At 36.5% G+C, this 20,230-nt stretch overlaps 1 protein-coding gene across 1 annotated transcript in view; it reads left to right on the forward strand.

Annotated features, from left to right (window-relative positions):
• Positions 1–20,230, forward strand: part of SYN2 (synapsin II) — a 196,375-nt gene that overhangs the window by 151,237 nt on the left and 24,908 nt on the right. The window contains exons 8-9 of the mRNA XM_074879738.1: positions 3,109–3,183; positions 7,408–7,510. Of these exons, the coding sequence (XP_074735839.1) occupies positions 3,109–3,183; positions 7,408–7,510 (178 nt within the window). The remainder of the gene's footprint in view (positions 1–3,108; positions 3,184–7,407; positions 7,511–20,230) is intronic.

Raw genomic sequence — 20,230 nt, forward strand, 5'->3', positions numbered from 1 at the left:
TTGTTTATAATAAACAGAGTTGATTTGTCTCTGTCTTACAGCTCCCAAGTGGCAGAGTCAGGAATAAGGCCCAGCTCTTAATGGTTATGACACACCACCAGATACCAGCACTCAGAGGCAGTATTAGTAACTTGATGGTTCATTGCCTATGATGGAAATTGGACCACTACATTTCATAGAAGAGAGCATACATTTTTTTCTTTGACTTGAAATTTAAATGCTGTTCAGTGTCTAGAATAATTTTGGAAGAGTCAGCCATGATAAATGTATCATTTTCAAATAAATGTTTCTTCTTCACAGAAGAAGCCTAAGAGACAGCAAAAATAAGTTCAGATGACAGCCTGTTCCTCCTACCTTTTCTTTATTTTTAAGTTTCTACTCAGAAACTATGGGTTCATCCAAATGCTAAAAGCCTAGCAATCATTTTTTTCTCTAGATTCTTTCATACAGTTAAATCACACCAAAAAATGTAATACTGATCCATTGTTACAAAGCACCATGAAAAGGAGAAGATTTACTAAATGTCTGAAAATTTCTTCATATACATACATATACATTATGTCAGTAGAATATTGTTATACAGCTGGTTCTCATTTTGTTCTGTGACACAGGAACAGAGTACTTAGAGAGCCACCACAAAAAATACCAGCTGAACATTTGTTTTTGTAGTTTAAAGAGAGTTATTAAGAGCATCAGTTTTATAATTCTGTGGGAAATTGTGGTATAAGTGGATCCATGACTCACAAAACACTGGTGCTTATCATCTGTCAGTAGAGATTATAGCCAAAATGCAACATTGGATCCCTCTAAATACCACAGCTCCTCAAAACGCTTTGTGACACATACTTAACTACACTTGGTGCTATTACAGAACTCATCTGACTTCAAGGAAATAGAGTTAAAAGGGTCACACACAGTGAAGAAAAACAGAAATACAAAAACACTACATCTAAATCTCCTCTCCAAAAGCAATACTCTGAATCCATAACTTAATGTACTTTGATCAAAAGGTCAATAAAACAAAGGTAGAGCACATCAACCAAAGAAAGACAGTGCTGTAGAATCAAACCACTAAGCAGGCTACCTACACAAGAATTGTATGTAGACATTTCTACATATTTTTCTGATGACAAGTCCCTGTCCCAACAATTTGGATTGCATAGTTTAAATGGTACTAAATAAAGCAGAAGGGTGTTGGAAAAGGGAAAGCTCAAGTTACTCTGAATTGTTTATACTAATCATAATTCCTTTCCCCCTGGTGTTAAAACAGTTCTTCTGCCTTTGCAAAGACCAAATCAAGTGAAAACATGTTAAGCCTAAATGTAAAGCACTGAAAAGTCTTAGGAGTTGTTTTCTATAACATTCAGTATTTAGTAAAAGAAAATAATGATGTGAAAGACCCTTAGCAATTATCAGAACAGAAGTGAAGAAGAGTGGGAAACCTACATATTTCAGTAGAGGAAATCATGTATGAATTACAGAAATCATATCGAAGGTTTAAAGTGCCAGATGGTCTGGTCAGGTACTTTTGTATCACTTCACCATGATCTAATGGAACCCCTCTTGTTTTGGAGTTCTTCTGTGTCACAGACCTAGCATTGACAGCTCCAGCCCACAAGCTATTGAGATTACAGCAGTTAGCTCTGTGTCCATAACCTTCCTCTTAGTCCTCACCTGGTCCCTACAGCATCGTTACAGCCAGCCAAGCATCCAGTCATGAGACTTCAGGTTCAACAGGGGACCTTCCATGTTGTGGAGTGAAAGCGTGGCTTAAAGCAAGCCATCTTTTCTTTTCTAGTCAGTAGTGCTGAGATTACATCAGTGCAGTTGAGGATCTTGAACAAAATAATTGCTAAAAGTCTTCAAGACAATTTTTTTTTTTTTTTCGCTTTGTCACATCTTGCTTCCTGAAAGACACCTTAAATAGTACATGGTAATGAATGCCTTTGAGGAGTCTGCGATAGAGTTGAATTGTGTTTTGTGAGAAGTATTATCTCTCAGATGCAGAATAAGTGTCTAGAGTAGTAATGAACTTAAAATTTTTAATTTGTAAGTAGACACATACATATAAATATCACTTAAAAAAACAAAGCAGGAATCACATAATAGCCTTATTACTGGGTAAAGTTACCTTACACACAGCACTAAACATGCACGTTCCCCGTTCACTACTTTCTCCCCCATCAACAAAGAACATGGCATCTTAGAAGAACTTCGTGCTTTAAAATTCAGCTAAATTTATGAGACTCCCATAGAAAAGTCAACATTCCCTCACAATTGCTACTGACCCTCATAATTAGGTTAATAGAAAAATGGAGAGAAAACTATAGCTGCTGCCTAATATACTTTTAATACATTACAGATGTTCCTATTATTTTACTAACTGGAAACACTTCATAATTTGTATCCTTAGCCTACTCCCAGTACAGCATTTAGGTTTCAGAAAACAGTAATCTTCTCAGCCCTGGTAGCAGTCCCAAGGTCTGAGGAGAAAAAAAACTTTATATGAATTTTTTTTTCTTAGAGATTAAATAAAAGATGGTATACTTGAGCCCTGACATAGACCATTAGGATTATATTCATAACCTAGCAAAGAGTGAAAGCTGGAGGAGAAACCAAGATCCAGCTGTAAAAGAGGTCTGAGATCACTTCAGAGATGTTAAAGACATAGATATCTTGATTTTCAAGTATTGGGACCTAACCCTGCAGTGGTATGGATTGGAAATGGCAAGCTGAAGCTTCAGTTTCTTGACATTTAGTAATGATATGTTACAGGGTATTCAATCCATTTATAGCTGATTACAGCTTATTACTAACACTTTCACTTGATCATAATAGGTTTTTTTTTAAATCATCTTAAATGAATAAATGGGGAACAGAAATTTCACAGCACTGTCATACTTCATAACATGCCTACAGTGAAGTGAGTATTACTGACAATTGCAATGCCTGTTAGACTTCTTCACGTTTTAGATGTTCTGTTATTAGCTGCCAGATATGAAAAAGGTATAAATACTGCTATAGTATTCCTGTGAAAATCAGAGTATTTTAAGAGATAGTGAAAATATAAAACCACTGGCTGTCTTTGTAATGTTTTCCCCCTTTCAGGAGAACTTCCATATCTGGAAACTGGAAGACAAACACGGGCTCTGCAATGTTGGAACAAATTGCTATGTCAGATAAGTAAGTCAAGTCTCATGTAAAAGGTAATTAAAAAAAATAATGGAATTTTATTTTAAGTGACTTTTTTATAAATCACATTGTTGATATGCAATTCACAGTAAATGCATGTCTCCCATTCATTTTGGAAAAAAATCTTTGAATTAAAGAACATGAGCCAAGAGTTCCATATGACTTGTCTCAGAATTAACTACCCAAACTAAGTACTAGCCTTAGGTGCTTACGTGCACCCCTGGGTTCCTACATCCTGCATCTGCATATCTGCATCTAGAAAACTACTGCAATTCCCTTCAGAAAATTCCATTTTTCTGATTCAGCCTGTCAGCCATTTCCTCTGGTTCATTTGCCCTCTTTTACCTCACAGTCTTACCCCATGCCACAGTGTTTTAAACTTTTCTTCCTCTATATCATCTATTATAACCAAGCAATCTGGTCTTAACTTTGCCTTTTTAAGTCATATTTCTCTTTTCTCCTTTCAATCCTGCTAAATTGCTTATTTTTCAATTTTGAAATTTCCACTAAACTGCACCGTGAGGCTTTTTACCCAATTGCTGGGATATCCTGAATCTTATTTCCCTCATGTCATCATTCCAGCTCTGTACTTTGGTTTAATGTACTTTTCTTTTTCTCTCCCATTCTTATGCTGGATGCCTTTTGCAATCCAGTCAAAAACATTCTCCTTGCAGTACCATTTTTAAGCTCAGGTCTTCTATTGACAGAACTCTCAATACCGTTCATTTGCTCCAAGTTCCTCCACAACACATAGACCTCTTTCCCATGCAAAATAAATCTGTGAGGCTTTTTGATGGCTATGAATTTTCTTTTGTTCAGCTTCTCCAAAGGTTACTACCAGTGGAAGCTGAAAAAAGTCTGTACAATAAAAGTGTAATTTAACAGGTGTTTTAAAGTTCAACAGTAGTCTTTTTCTGGTGTGTGGTTTGTTTTTTTTTTTTAAAGTCTGGAACCTACAGCTTGGTCCTTCTTATGAGCTGAGGGAGACACAGGAACGGAACCATTGCCTGCCCTGAGAAAGGTGAAAACAAATAAGATGGGAATTACAACTCCCTGCTGTCCAACCCCTGTCTAGACTGTGTCCTCACTGATCTCCCCTCTGGGAATGGAGTGGAGCCACATTATTTTCTCTTTCTCGTTCCCCTCCCACCTTCCTTTAGAAAGTGAGGTTATGCCTTCACTGAGAGGGAAGGAGTGTGCTTTAGTGTGTATAATTACAGTCCATGAGCTATCCCTCTGTAAAAACACAGGCACTTTAGTTTTGCCCCAAGGAAAACTAAACAATATCAAGTATGGGTAATGAGTATGAAATGCTACCCTTGCCTAGCTACCTTACTGTAAGTGCTCTAAGTGCTTTGCTTCTGCTTCCATTTTTGAATGTAAGGCAACTGGAGCATAATAGGTATTTTCCCAATAAAAAAGCACTAGCCAACAAAACAAAACTTCTTTATGCTGATGAAGACAAAAGCATAGCAAAGATGGATGTTTTCTCCTAATAGAAAGGGGTATGTATCACATAGCTCCACTTTTTGTTTGATTACCCACTGAAGTGCACAAAGCAGAGCAAGGAAGAGAAGGGAAACCTGAAGTTTTCTTAAGAGTTGAAGTAGTTTAACAGCATACCAAAAGCAATCGAATCTGATGCGTGTGCACTGCATTTATAAGACATCTCATGAATTAGGAAGAAGTGTTTTGAAAGCACTGCCTGAGTTGACATTGTTGTCTGAATACAAATCTTAGTCAAGAAATTTAGAAAAGAAAGAAGAATGTGGAACAGTAAGGGACAATGACGAGACAGAGATCAATCACCTTTCAATGTTACACATTCTTATTGAGCCCTTTATTTCAGAGAGGCATTGCTCCCCAGATAGGACCAGAAGAATAGAGACCTATGCTAACTGTGCACACCTGATTGTGCTAATTGGCACACCAGATATTTCATGTCAGACCCCTGAGGAACAATATTTATTATCTGTCAGTTCTAAGGCTGCTGCACACTATATTGGCTCTGGGAAAATAAGAACTGTGACCTCTTGTCAAACCTACTGTGCAAACCTTGGGTTTAAAACACTAGAGGCTAGTCCATCCAAGACCTCTCTTTCCAAATGTAACTGTATTTTTCCAGCTCTGTGTTTGTTGGCAGAAGACGGACTATTAAAAATACTTTCCTAGATCTGATTGATATTTTAGTGTTTTAAAGAAAATGCCTTCATTTTTTTGATATATAGTTGAGATATTTACTGTTAAAGACAAGTTTTGCTGTCCTTATGACTTTCTAAGATACACATTAGTATTTTACAGGAAAAAAAAGGTTATTTATAAGCAAGTGCATGCAAGCAGTCCAGTCAGTCAGTGCATCTACGGATGTTGAAATTGTCAGGCATCCAAAAAAACCTCTCATTTTGGATAAAAAACGTGTTTCTCACAGGAAAAAAAATATTTTCATTGCTAAAATATTACCATCAGGTTTTTTTCAAACAGTTGTATCAATTTCTTTGTATTCTGCTTAAAAGAAAAACTTTTCCACTGGCACAGACTTGATCTAAGAAAATATAAAGAATGTGACCTAATAGGTTTACTTGGAAAGGATGCTATGACTGAAGATATTTATACATGAATAAGACTCTCAGCCCAGCAACGAGTTTCCTTTGATCCTACAGTGAAGTCAAACACTCTATTACATCAATTTTCTTGCGATGGAAAATACTATGATGTGGCCGATCTATCATCATGACTCAAAGGCTGGTTCAGGAGAGAGCAGGAGAGGGTCTGTAAAAGGAAATAGCTCTCATTTATACTCAAATCCCAGCCAATGAAAGAGAAACAAGTTTATGATAAATGGCTGCTTTAAAACTGTGGGGTTCCTTCAATTGGTGGAACTGTGATATCTGCCTGTATAACCTTTCAAGATCGTATCATCACTCATTGGTGCCCGTGCACAGCTATGCTATTAGATAATGAAAGTTCTCAATGCTATTTTGTGTCTTATGAATCAATCCTTGTCACTGAGCAAACGCACTCAGCTTACATCACCGCAGAACACTCTCAGCAAAGTATTATGGCTCCCTGTTATGTCACTGACAGTTCTGTACTTGATCACAGGAATTGCCTGACTCTTTTTCTAGTAAGTTCTACTTCACACACTTGTTAGTCAGATAATCTCTCTATTCATAGGATGAATAAAGCTCTCCACGCAAGAAAAATAAATCATATTACTGCATGTAAAATGGGTAAACTGTCCACTCCTCAGTCTGTATTTCCTACTATGAGGTTAGAAATGAAATGGAGGAGTTCTTATGTGCAGTAGTGTATGAAACATTAGCCTTTCTTAGGAGTTGTACAATCCCTCAGAATTCTTTACATTTCAGTTGAGTTTTGCTGTGGTTGTCTATAACCCTACATGAAGAATATTATCCTTGCCTACATGCTACATAACTTTTACGTAGTGTCATGCATCCGTTTCTCTTGCATCATCTTAAGGGTTGTTTTGCCTTGATTTTTCTTTTGCCTTGTTCAGTGATGTACATATAAAGCTATCTTTGCTACTTTGGAATATATTTGGGTCTGTAATTTAAGATGGAGACTCTCATTCTAGTTTTCCTGATAAAAGAATAAAACCCGTCCATAATTAAGTACACTACCAAGCGTAATAGACAAGAGGATTGTCACACTGGAATCTGTGCACAGATGCATAAGTTTGAATTTCACAGGAAAACAGAAGCACTGTTCCCTACTTTCTAAAACCTCTTGGCATCACTGAAGCCACAAAAACTGGTCAGATGATAAATGCCCCTTCTGTGGAGTTCTCCCATAAAGTACAGCCTCAGTTAACAAGCTGTACTAGCGTAGGGGTACTGGAAATGCAGGATGGGATACAGCTAAATGCTGTTTGTGTTCCAGCATATCTTATCTTCAGATTACTCACAGTTTAGAGCAGACATGTGTTTGACCAGTATAAACTGGGACAGAATCCAGCATAATATTATGTCAGGATACAGAGCCAAAGCTTCTCTGGGTTCTACTGGGAAAAATAGAGTAATCAGTCCAGTATCTCTAAGCTACTATTCTGGGAAATACAAATTCAGTAAAACTGACAATATATGGAAATTTCATAATTTAGAGCAAATATTATATAAAATACATTATTAAGTTAAGCCTATAGAAAAACAAGAGCCTGATGAGATACTCACAGAAAAAATTATTTTTATGAAACAGGTACAAGCTTTGGGTTGACACCTGTTCTGAAATATTTGGTGGTTTGGACATCTGTGCTGTTAAAGCTGTACATGGAAAGGATGGAAAAGATTATATTTTTGAGGTAAGCAATCCCACTCCTGTCAATATATGCTTTTATATATTACAAACACCCAAGTAAAGAACATTTGTGATAGTTGGGCATTGGCTTATTTGTGTTTCAGGAAAGTCTGTGTATTCTTGAGCAATGTTTAAATCATAATACAAAACCACATGTCCAAGTTAGTGGCAACACTTGCTGGAAAATGTAACCATATATATGGTAATATCTTTTAGTGTTTGAGGAAATGTACACAAACTACAAAACAAAACCAAATGTGGATGTCACATTTTCCCAACCCTTACGATGTCTTTCCTGAGCAGGCTTACCAGTTTTTCCTGGAAGGTTTATAGATAGCACTATCCCAAGGGAAACCCAGCAAAATTATACATTTAGATGGAAAGGGAAATTAAGAATGAAGCGGAAACAAGTTTACTTTTTTCTAGCCTAAATGTTACCTCTAAGATCTGATTCCTCATGCATCAGAAGTTTCTGCTGTAGATAATTTTAAAAGTTAAAACTTAAAAGTTTAAGTTTTTCATTTACCTCAAGTTTGTTATGGGTAAATATAACTTTGTCTAGCCATAAAACAGAAGATCATCACTTGCCTCTCACATCACACAATTCAGGATTTCTTCAGCATCTTCCATGTTCTTAGAATTTTATTCAGGAGATAGACAAGGATCTTCAGAATCTCCCCACTCCAAAAGAGGTTTATATTTGCTAAAGCAAAAGTAAGAGTATTTTGTCTAAACCATGGGAGTAATGTGGAGATTATGGATTGGCCTTTTCTAGTTATTTGTATCCATTGGCCTTTTCTAGTTATTTGTATCCATTTAGAACAGAAAAGCTTTGTAGAAGTAAAAATATTTGTTTTGTCACAGTGTTAAACAGCTCTATGTTTCTCTTCTCTTCACTTTTCACAAATTTATTTATCAATATTGCAATTGTCAATAACTTCCAAATCAACCAATAGCACTCTAAAGGACTGGGCCGCTTGCAGCATTAAACCTTCAGTAAAACAAACAGAATTCATCACTACCTCTTGAGATGCTGAGGAAGATTTCAAGAAATCCTGTTTTCTTAGTCTACCTGGCCAAATCAGAATTTACTGTGTTGTCTTGTATCAAAACTCACTGTAGCATAAAATTTAGGACTCAATGTTCATCCTCCTCTGTTGCTCCTTCATATAGGGCAGTCTTTCCCCTCCACTGCACCCCAAAGTTCCTGTTAAATCTGTAATGCTTGACCCCGTGAAATCTGGCTGAGATGTGAAAGAGTGAAAAAAAGTATTTCCCTCTTTCTGAAAACACACCACTCTGACTTCTGATGATACAATATATAGGAAACTCCTGAACACAAGATTTGTCACGTCTGCTACTTCTCAGCTTGGCTGTAGCCATGGGTGTATCTTGGACATTTCTGCTTACTGGGATGGTATTGATTTCTGCTCACAAGTAATCTCCTTTCCAGCAGCTGGGCTTTGGCAGCCTCCCATATGCCATTTAAAGCTTTGTAGGATACTCTGCAGTTCCATAGCACATAAATGTCTCAGAGGATGGGTCTCAGCATTTTCCACACACACCTATTTATCTAAATTCATTACATTTGAGATAGTTCATGATTATTTGGCTGGCTTTAATCCAATTAATTTTGACCCCACCATTTAAACTATAAAATAATATACATTATTTTAAGACACAAGATCTTAGTTATCTTACCTCATAAGGTAGTAGTTAAAAATTGAAAGATTGCATGCCAAAAGATGCAAAACTAGAGTAGGATTGCAATTAACAAGTACATTCTTGTTAGAACTAGAGGTTTCAGACATAAAACAGTGTTGTTTCTTATACACTGTAGCTAAAGCTAGTCTGAGAAATGGTTGACATCAACCCACACTACTTACTCCCTCCTACCAATCTCTTTCATTCCTTACTTTCTTTTTATCCTGCTCGTTGTGCTCCCAAGTGAAGTGAAGGATGTCTCCTTTATTTTAACAGTTGACACTTCTGTTGCATTCCTCAGTTATCAAATTCCTGTCAGACTAAATGCACTTCACTTTCATTCACTGAACTCGACTGTTTCCACATTCTTGATATTGCACAATTTTTCCAATTTTTTGAGAAAAGCCAGCAAGCATCATCAGCTTCCACTGAAGTCACGTACACAAACTAATTCCTGCGTCAGGCCTGGGAGGTCTGGTGGGTAGGAGGAGAAGGGGGAGCAGTTTCTTGAAAATGAAATAGCCAGTGCAAATTATATAAGGGACCAACAGAGTGCCTCACTTCCTGCTTCTGAACAAATCCCCTAATTTTCCATGCCAGATACAGTCATGCTTTAAAAAAAAAACAGAATTCTGAGAACTGCAGGATACATCAGGATCTGGGTTTTAAGTAGTGTACATAATAAATGTTGCAATTAAAAGAAAGAGTGGCTAGATGCGTGATAATTCTTGCTGTTCTACAGAATCAGCTGAATTGTTTGGAAGATGGTAATGCTCATCAGCAAGAATATTTAGAATCTGTATAAGACATTGAAATGTAGAATTGTTTACAAAGTTCACATCCAACAGAACATCTGTAAAACTTACGTTCGTTTGCTATTGAAAAGCCAGCTTACATCAACAGTTATTACACTATAATTTTAACAGTTATTGCACTGTAATTCTATGATACAATGAAGAGTAGAAGACCGTCTGCACCAGTATAGGAAAATTTTTGCCTTTTGTGCACTTTCAACATAGGAAAATAAATGTGTTATTAAAGCTAGCACATATGTGCTGTAATCAAGAACCAGAGCAGGACCATCAGTCTGTAAAGACTGGGTTTACACTCCAGTTGCAGTCCCACACTGAAACCTGTGCACCGACGTTTTCATGATGACTGGTACACCTACTACAAAACTAAATGTTTCTGTATTACTGACACTTTAATTCTGCAGATACGATGTGACAAGAAACATACAAACTTCCTAATGTATGAAAGAATGTATGCAGATATGATCTTCCTGATCTCTCAGTTTGAGCATTCAACCAGTGTAGCCACCAATAGGAAAGCATACATACATGTCATCCAGTTTCAGAGTGAGTGTGAATTAGGGTAGAATTCTACTAAAGTAGAATGCTTCAGCATTGTAGGCAGAAATTAACTTCAGAGGGATTTTCTGTAATAAGGCTGGGAGAGCACCATTTTACAGGAATAAGTATTCAGTACATAGTACATGTTTTGGCAAAAGTGTTCAACAAGAGCTTTAGGACATGCACAATCCAAGACTATAGTTTTAAAATACCCACAGTGTTTAAGAATTACATGTAACAACTCATCTGCTTAAAAAAAAATAATTCTGAACTGTGTTAGAAAGTATAACACATAAGTGACTTCTTATATGACTATTGCTGGAAGGTTACTAATTAATTTCATATTGTCCTTTCCTTCTCTTTTTTTATCCTATACCGATAATTTTATTGTTTCAGTGTTGCAGCCATTCAGCTGCTTTGCGACGGTCATTTTGTCATTCCTTGGTTTAACATTCTGCTTTCTTTTATTCCCCAAAACCATGGAGCAACAAATTGTACCAGTGGCTGATATTAGAGAATCAGTACAACATTGTGTCTCATGAATCTAATGTTCTAGCTGTACTTCTTAAAAAACACCACTATAAAGTGATTCTTTATGTATGATCTAGTACGGTACACTTACATTGCAGGTAAGCATGTGTTGGTTCTTAATGTTAGATCCAGTCATCATGCCCCACTTCTTTGAGAAGGGTAAACATATTTTTTCCTGGTTTAGTTTCTCTAACAGTTTCTCTTCTATATATATTTGATTAAAAGGATGAGAATTTTTAAATAACTTATTCTTATTTTTAAGCCTCATAGCCATTCAAGTTATGCAAAGTGTGCTCGCTGTGTAAGTAGAGTAATGACTGTTCAGGAATAGCATGGAAGGATTAGAGAACTAAAATGAAAGGAAAAAAATTAAGGATGTTTAGTGGCACTGAAGTATCGTTCTAGACACTTAATTTTCAGCATACACAAACCTTGTTATGAAATAAAGAAATATACAGATCTTTATTACTGTTAGCTTCTTGTAGATGTCTTCCTCGTGGGATGCACATGTTCCTTTGACCAAGTAGGTCTCAATGTAATAAAAAAACAAGAAATTGCAGTGTAAGTACAGCTTTTCACATTTTATAGCTTTGGGTGCTAGATTTGGGTCCATTTTATAGATTTGGTTGGTTCCGCAATGCTAGTTTGTGCATGACTATCTTCATATTTCTATAGCCACCCTAGAGATTTCTAGTCATTTGAACAAGCTGAAGCCCATATTACTATTATTTCCCAAACATTACAAAAAGCATACATTTGTAGTGTGCCATTCATGCTTCCACATTGCTATAAATGCTACTCCCAGGGGGATTTTGAAGGATGTCCATTTGTGCCTTCTTTCATCCCCAGGAAAAAAATCCAGACCAGTTTGTCTGAAGACAGGAAGAACGAAATATTGAAGTCATAATATTATTCAAACACAGTACAACCTCTGTTTTTTTGTGAAGCTACAAGCTCTCTGTAGTTTTCTTAGGTGAAGGCTGCAAGAGGTAACTTTGATGTTTAAAAGAACATGGTTTTCTAAAAGTTGTTCCCTGGAAGAAATTACCTTCTCTAGAAGAACCTTGTGGTTCTTCTTGTCTTTTACTTCTATTCTCCAAAAAACTATCTCCAAACTCCTACTAGGGAGCAATGAACTAATTAAAGAATCACTTAGCTAAAAGGAAGGGTTATCAGGTTGATCGGGAGAAAGGCCAAGTTAATATTCTGTGTAACAATTTAGCTATTCATTTAGGGTCTATTCTTTTCACCTCAGTAGGAATACTTGGCTGCCAACCATCATCGTGCCAGAGACAAGCTGTAGGAATAAGAATTTTATTAACACATCATTGCAACATACTTTTTAACTGTCTCACCAATTCTTGCTAACAAGACATCAAATTAAGGTCCATTAAAGTTTAACTCCTTAAATAGAAGAAGGACTTTCAATCTTACCCTTTTTCAGTTAATTTTTCAATACTAGAAGGAACAGATACTTGAGCATTGTTCATGTTTCTGACTCCACTGAATACTATCTTTCATGATTCATTCTTGGTCAACCAAACCTCTGGGAAACTAAACAAAAGTGCATATCATGATGGTGAATGAGTAAAAAAGAACAAATGTGACAGAATCCTTTAAAGTGACCTTGCAGGCAGTCTCTCAAATTTTGCTCAAAATTGAATGGCTGGGAGGCTGCTGCAGGTGTCTTATTTCTGCTTGCTTAATTTTGACCTAAACTATATTAAAATTAGCTTCCAAGTGGTTTGTAACCTAGAAAGATGCAAACTGTTTGGAATCCATAAAGAATATTTTCAGCCACTGTAAGTCAATATAAGAAACTGAGAAACAGAATTTGATGGTTTTTTAATCCTTGGTGTAATAGATACCAGTAATCTACCAATAGATTTCTGAAGGTGCTGCAGTCTATCAAACTACTAGGAAAATACCACCAACTCCACAGTATATACACTGTCTAAGGTGTAGTGTACAGCACCAGCACTGAGTATGCTGTCTCTCACAGACTTCTGTATTCCTGCATTTGGTGTCCTGAATAATATTGGCTAAAGTACATGAAGAAATACATCAGAAGTGAGCAAAGGCAGAAGAAACCTGTACCTCATGCAGTATTTGTGCACAATTTTATATAAAGTTGTGCTTTCTGGGAAATGCTATCTATATTATTTGATCTACAATGCAGCCAGAGCTATGCTGCTGACTATGGCACAAGTTTAATGAGCACAAACCTCTAATACAGTACTTCCAAGTGCTCAGGAGCGAAGCTTACTTATTCTTCTATCTTATTCATATACATTTCCAAAATTCAGCACCAAAGACTGCACAAAGCCATGAAAATATATTCTGTTAGAAGTATTTGGTAATATCCTTGTAAGTGGTGTATCACAGATTACAGACATATTTAGATTGGCAGGGAGCTCTGGAGGTCACCTAGTCCAACTTTCTGCTCAAAGCATGAGTAACTTCAAAGTTGCTCAGACCTTATCCTAAAAGAAAAAAGAGAGAGAGAAGTTTTGTTTCTTACCATGTCTGACAATATTGTAGATATAAGTCTCCTGTAATAAACAGATTTTTAAAAACTCTCTAGAAACATAACTTTATCTCTAAATCAGGTGATTTGGCATACAAATATGTGCAGGAGTGGCAAATAATAATGGCCATGATTTTTTTACATACTTAAGCGGCTTTCCATCCATTAAAGATGAAAACCTCTATTCAGGTTAGTAAGGGAACTAAATCTAGTTGTAATAGCTGATAAAGTCAGAAGTCTCTCATAATTTGTGATCTGGTACTATAAGAAATTTTGAACATTTAGGCGTCTAAAATTACTCTTTTGATGATATAACTAAGTTATATGTCTGTGAAGATTCATATTTCCAAAACAAGACGCATTCCTTCATTTCCTAGTAGGTCTTGATATAACTTAATTATTCCTAATAGGAATTAATATAACTTAATTATTCCTAATAGGACTTAATATAACTTAATAAGAAATGGCTAAGAAGATACAATTCTAGAAAAAAACAACCTTATAAATTAAGATTTTTCCAAGTTTCTGATACATTAGTGCTGAATTCATCAATATATTCCTTCATATGTGGGCTTCGTGTGACAGAAAGAATTCTATTTATCCAATGAACTCTTCTGGGCCCTTTTTTATATTTTGGAAGCAACAGATTTAATCCACTGAAATTTTCCAGACACCATTCCAGAAATAATGACATCAGCTGTTCTTTTAGACAGAAAAGTAAATAAAGTGTATCTACTGACTTAGTTAATGAAGGGGGCAAATTTGTTTTTCTAGGACACTAGTTTTCATTTGCATAGAGCAATAATTATTGACCTGCATGAATAACATTAATATTTTGGTTTCTATCCTAAGAATAATTATTCACTAATATTTCTTTCACATAATGTTTATTATATCTATTGTCAAAATACCTGTAACTTTTTAAATTTTAAAATTTTAATTAGCAACAATAGCACTTCTTATATGTGACCATCATCCAGCAATTTTGATTGGACATACAAATCACTTGCTTGGTTTCTTTTCATTCCAGATTAAAACAAGACCCTATAAATTTGTCTGTAGACACCAATTCCTTCATCTAGGAATGCTTGATTCACTTTCCCAGCTGTTCTTACTTTTTCTGCAGATGTTGTTATTCACCCACTACAGGAGGGACTGTAAAAATTTCCTAGCAGTCACCACTGATTTTCTGCTGTACTATCCCCTACCGAGTTCTCAGGTGTGGTTACATTTCCAAATACAAATTATTCCTGCATCTGCTATAGAGACCTCAGGGAAAGCCTCATGATTACTTCATATCCAGTCACTCCCTTACTTCTCAGAAATCACACCATCTCTTCTTACATCCCATTCAGTCTTAAATGACCTCCTCAAACTATTAGTTTTTCTCAATATCAGTTACTTTCCCCATACTTAGAACTTTTAAATTAAAATCTTGTATCAGCCTCTGCCTTTACAGTCAAAATTTTCACCACAATTGGAGACATTCAGCTCCCACAAAAACAACACAGAAGAATAACACATTCATAACATAGCAACAACACAACCCAGCTTCTCTTATTCACAGACCAAAGTAAATATTTTTTCTCAGTCTTCACACTCTCAAGCATGGACTTTCAAAATTACCCTGATTCACAATGAAGTTAATTCCTCCTCCCTTCGCACTTACCAATTATCATATCTTCACCTGTAATTCATAGGTCTTTTTCCATATGAAATCCATATATCATTATTCTGTCTGACTCCTTGGACACTTCTGACTTGCAAGTCCTCTGTCTGTTTCTTCGTGTTCATCTTATATTTCAGCATCCTGACAAACACTTTTTTCTTCCACTGCATCAACAGAGCTCTTTACCTTCACCCTTCCTTTAACCTCCACAACTCTGTCTTTCCCAGAAGAGTTTGGGCTGGGGCTTCATAAAGCTCTATCTAAGCAAGAGATCTTTCTTAGTCCTTTGGTGGTAAACATATTGTGTAATGGAGAGCCATGTCTCGACAGTGGCAGTCAGCGTAGCTTCTCCTTCAAACCTGATGATCCCTTTGTAATTACTGATATCCTATAACTGCACTGTCTCCTTTATTAATCCCATGCCTTTTCCTTTCATATTCATCAGAGTTAAACAACATTTCTCTCCTCCTTCTTGCCAGTCTCAGTCTTGCAGCCCAAATTTCAAATATTTGCCTTATCCGCACTAGCAGTGGAGGGCACAGACTAATTCACTAAAAGGTCATATCACTGAAAGGTCGGTATTTTGTTTTGTCACAGTATTGTTTTGACTTAAACATGCTGCTGTAGTTTCTGTTACTACTGGTAATATATACAGTCAGTCTCTTATAGTTTAATATAAAGATGCATTAAGTGCATTTCAGGATATGTTTTCTGGGTGATAAGAGAAATTCATCCATAGAATTGGTTACTGAAATGCATATAAATGAAAGATAGAAGCAATATGAATTAAGTGGCCGTAATTCGTAGTGACCCATGTTTTTACTGGCATCTGCAAAAGTAGCATATTTGCTGTTATAAATTACAGATGTTTTTTTTCTATTAAATCCTTTTAGTGGGAAACTCCAATATTTTAAATAGTTGAACTAGGTACTGAAAAAAAAACCCTAGCTGTTTTTAAATGATATTTTAAAACTAGTACGGACTGTAAATAGACTATTTATAAACAGGATGCTTTGTGTATGTTTAAACTTTGTCAGGTCCTCTAAAGATGGGGAAATGCCAGCATGACATTCCTGTTAGTCACTCACAGGTTTTAAAAACTGTTAGTGTTACCCAAAATATTTTTAGTCCTTAAGATACATTTGTATAAAACATTACTGATTGCTGATAACTGTCAGTAATTATTTTATTAGGAAGGAAAATAGACTGCATTCTCTTAAAGAAAAAAAAAAAAAAAAAGACAACAAAAACCACCCTGTAAATTATTCACCTTGATCTTAGCTTCTTTGCCAAGGAATAGCAGAAGTGCTCTTTTCGTAAGGTTAACGTCTGTCCTTGCGAGTGAGAGCAGCAATAACATGGAGAGGGAAGCCAAGCCTCTTCTTAGCAGCCACCTGCAGCATTTTGTGCTCTGGCCACTAGCCGTGCCTGCTTGGCAGTGCAAGCGGCAGGAGCCCCTTCAGCCTCCGGCCACGTGTGGCCTCCAGCCACCCACATTGCCTCTCAAGTCCTATCAGTTATTAAACTGAACAGTGTCCTTCAACTGAAGCACTTTTAAGCCTTGGTAATCTTTTACTCACTCTATTTAGTGACATTTCACTTTGGGATCATTCATTTTCTTGATAATCTTATGCCTTACTTTCTCTTTTTACCACTTTGGCTACTTTGTACTTCAGTATAGCGCCAGAACACATTATAATTTATCATCATTCAAGACTTGGCATCTGACTCAGTCCTTGTTCAGTGTCAGGTTCAGCATATCTTTGGCCAACAAGCATGGCAACAAACAAAAGGATTTTTAACAACATCAAAACCTGCCCAAGTGACTGTCAAGGGCAAATGGCTATGATTTTTAATGCCATATGCATTTGTATATGCCTCAATATGTGAGTAGGGCAGCTATGCTTGAAAAGACTGTCTTCAAGAAATGTAAGATCTTCTCTGCTGAAGTGGACATGAAGTTTTGAGCAACACCTCAAGGCTTCTTTTTTTATCTCTAGCCATAGAACTACACTTTTCGCACATCTTCTGGTAAACAACATGGCAGTATTTCCTAAAGAAAGTTTATATGTAAACTTGCAGTTATAGAAGTATTTAAAAATAGAAACTCAGTAAGAACCCAGTCCTCCAGACCTTAATCCTGTCTAATCCTTTGGCAGGACCTTATTTTAGGCAATTTGATTCACAGTCCTTCCAAATATTTTTTTTTTAATCTAAGTGGATGGTAAACAAAATTAGGTTTTCTTTGCACACTTGTGAAACATGTAACTGTTGCTTCTGTTGCTGGGTAAGAGGGGGGTTAATATACACCTGATAGTGAGAGAGGCAATATTTTAAAAAGTAACTGTCATCAATGCCTGCCCTCAAGGGGAGCAGATTTTCAGACAGCAGAAATAACTCCCTCTCTGAAAATCAGATGTTTTGCAGTGGACAACTAAACATCCAATGTCCTCCACACTGACATCAAGACATTCTAACATTCAGTCATTATTAACACTTTAAAGTCCTGGCCAAAGTATTTGGCACATATAGTTGCCTTCTCCCTCTAAGTATTATGCATATTACTCTTGCAAGAAAAAAACTTATGATAAAATGAAGTGGATCTTTAAGCATTACAGCGATTTTAAGAAATTAAAAACATTGGTTATGTTCCACTAAAAATACATTTATTAAAAAATATGGTAAATTTTATAGAAACTTTCTGTGTAATTATTAAGCATTTCTTCAATACTGTTGATGTGGTCCAAGAGTGGAAAAGCATTCATTCTTTTCTTAGGGCACGTTTGCTCTGGACTTCAATCATTATTTATTTCATTGTTTACTTTGGGGTTATTTTAAAGCCTTTTAGTTGTGAGGAAGCTTAGAGGAGACATCCTAGATCTGAAAATCCCAGACCAAGTGTTTCCAACATTTTGGTTGCCAATACACAATGTCAGTGTCTCTTGTAAATGAACAAACAGAAGAATAATGTAAATACTTTCAGGCTTCGAACTGATCTCATTACTAGAACAAAGTAGTCTTTGTCAGCCTCAGTAAGAATTTCTATAGCACTTACCATATTCTGAAAATCCCCAAGCTCAGGTAATATTATTTACAATGCAGCTGATTCCCAACTATTGTGCAAGATGAAAGATTACATTCCAGTGTTGTAATGAACATGCATGTTCTTTTAAATCCAAATGTCTCTTTAAATACCCAATTTGTGTGTCTAATTCCTAGAAGCACTTGAATATCTAAAAGACAGGAGGTAAAATTGTGCTCATTGTTTATAAAGGAGATAAAGTCTTCAGCGTAGGTTGATGAAGTGATAAGAGTTTTGTTGTTCCTGATGTATCTCTTCCACCTCAGGAGGGATCCATGCAATGCAGATGCACTGGCTTCATGCTCTTCAGTCCAATCCCTGTGTCACTCCTACAGATAACAGAATTCTTCCACCTTGTAAACATTCACAGAATCAGGTCTTACCACAGAATTTCAGTATCTTCCCCTCAACTGCTCAAGGCAACAACCTACAGCAGAATGCCTATGGGAAGAGATGGGAATCAACCCCTCTAGGCACAATAGCCCTGCTTCCCAACAGCAGAGCTCTTTCCAGTCCTTTTGCTAGGGATTGGATAGGAGAGAGGGAAGTTTAAAGTGTTTCTCTGGCCACAATTGCCTGTGGCAGTAAAAGTCCTCCAGAGCTTTTGACTCTGTTGAACCTTTTCAGTCTTGTTCCATTTACCTGCAACAGAGAAGGAACCTCAGAAGCCAAAGACATAGGGGAAGGTGCACTTTTGGAAGTACTAAAACACCCTCATAAAACCCACTGATCCTTCTGCAGTTGTGCAAAACCCATGAGGATCCCTTACTAATGATTCTTTGTTTCTTCACCCACCACCACCTCTTCTCTTACCAGCACAGCTTGTTGTTGTGTTTACTGCAGGATTTGCCTAAACTGGTGAGAAATCTTGTGTGAGATTTGGCAGCTGGACAGCTTTTCACCGACTGAAAGTCTGATGGACACAACTCTGTACAAAGACTGTGACTGAATCAGATATAACGACATCCATACAGTATATTACTGCTCATGTAGTCTGACTGCTTTATCCCTGACAGCCTCTTAATAATTATTAATACTACTGATTGTATTGTAGGCCTCAGTCACTTGTGATCCATACCCAGGAGAAACACCAGAATGCAGGGCTGCAGGTGACATGCCTTCACCTGCTTCTGAATAGCCTTGATACATACTGAAAAAGGATTGCAGCTTCTCAAAAGTGAATTAAATCCTTTTATTGTTGAAATAAGAATTTCTACTGCCATTGTGAATAATAGTTGGGGTTATTATGTTATGCTTTTATTTCCCCTGAAACAAACACAGATGCATCAAAAGTAGATACACTGTAGAAATAACAAATATTCTGTAGAAATAACAAATGCTTATAACCCACTGAAGTGACTGAATTCAGTATTAGTTTTATTCATCTGAATAGCTGAATTAAGTAAACTGGTGAACACTTATTTAGAATGGAAATGTGCACATTTTTATTTGCCTCTCTACTATCTTGATTTCTTTGTAGAAATTCTTCTTTTTTGCATCAGCTGCACTGCAGCCACACTACTTTTCAAAAAAGCATATCAATAATAACAAGATCTTATTTAAAATTTTTCATTAATCAATAAGGATCCAGCCTTCCCTAGCAGAAATCCAACAAATAGCTAGGAAGCTGCAGTTTTAGTTTGTGTTTCCATGTTCTAATTCAGTGGATGAACATGGTATGAGCCACGAAAACACGTAAGAGAGAAAAATCTTCAGAAATGTCGCTTAGACAGTGCAGACAATTACTTCAGATTTTCGGCAGACCACTGAATAGCCTAAGAATTCTCATTTTCCTTATCTGCTCTGTGCTTACCACAGGAGTCATGTTCCCCAGAGAGTGTATGCCCAAGTATCATACT

This window comes from Strix uralensis, chromosome 10, assembly GCF_047716275.1.
Source record: "Strix uralensis isolate ZFMK-TIS-50842 chromosome 10, bStrUra1, whole genome shotgun sequence".
Lineage (NCBI taxonomy): Eukaryota > Metazoa > Chordata > Aves > Strigiformes > Strigidae > Strix > Strix uralensis.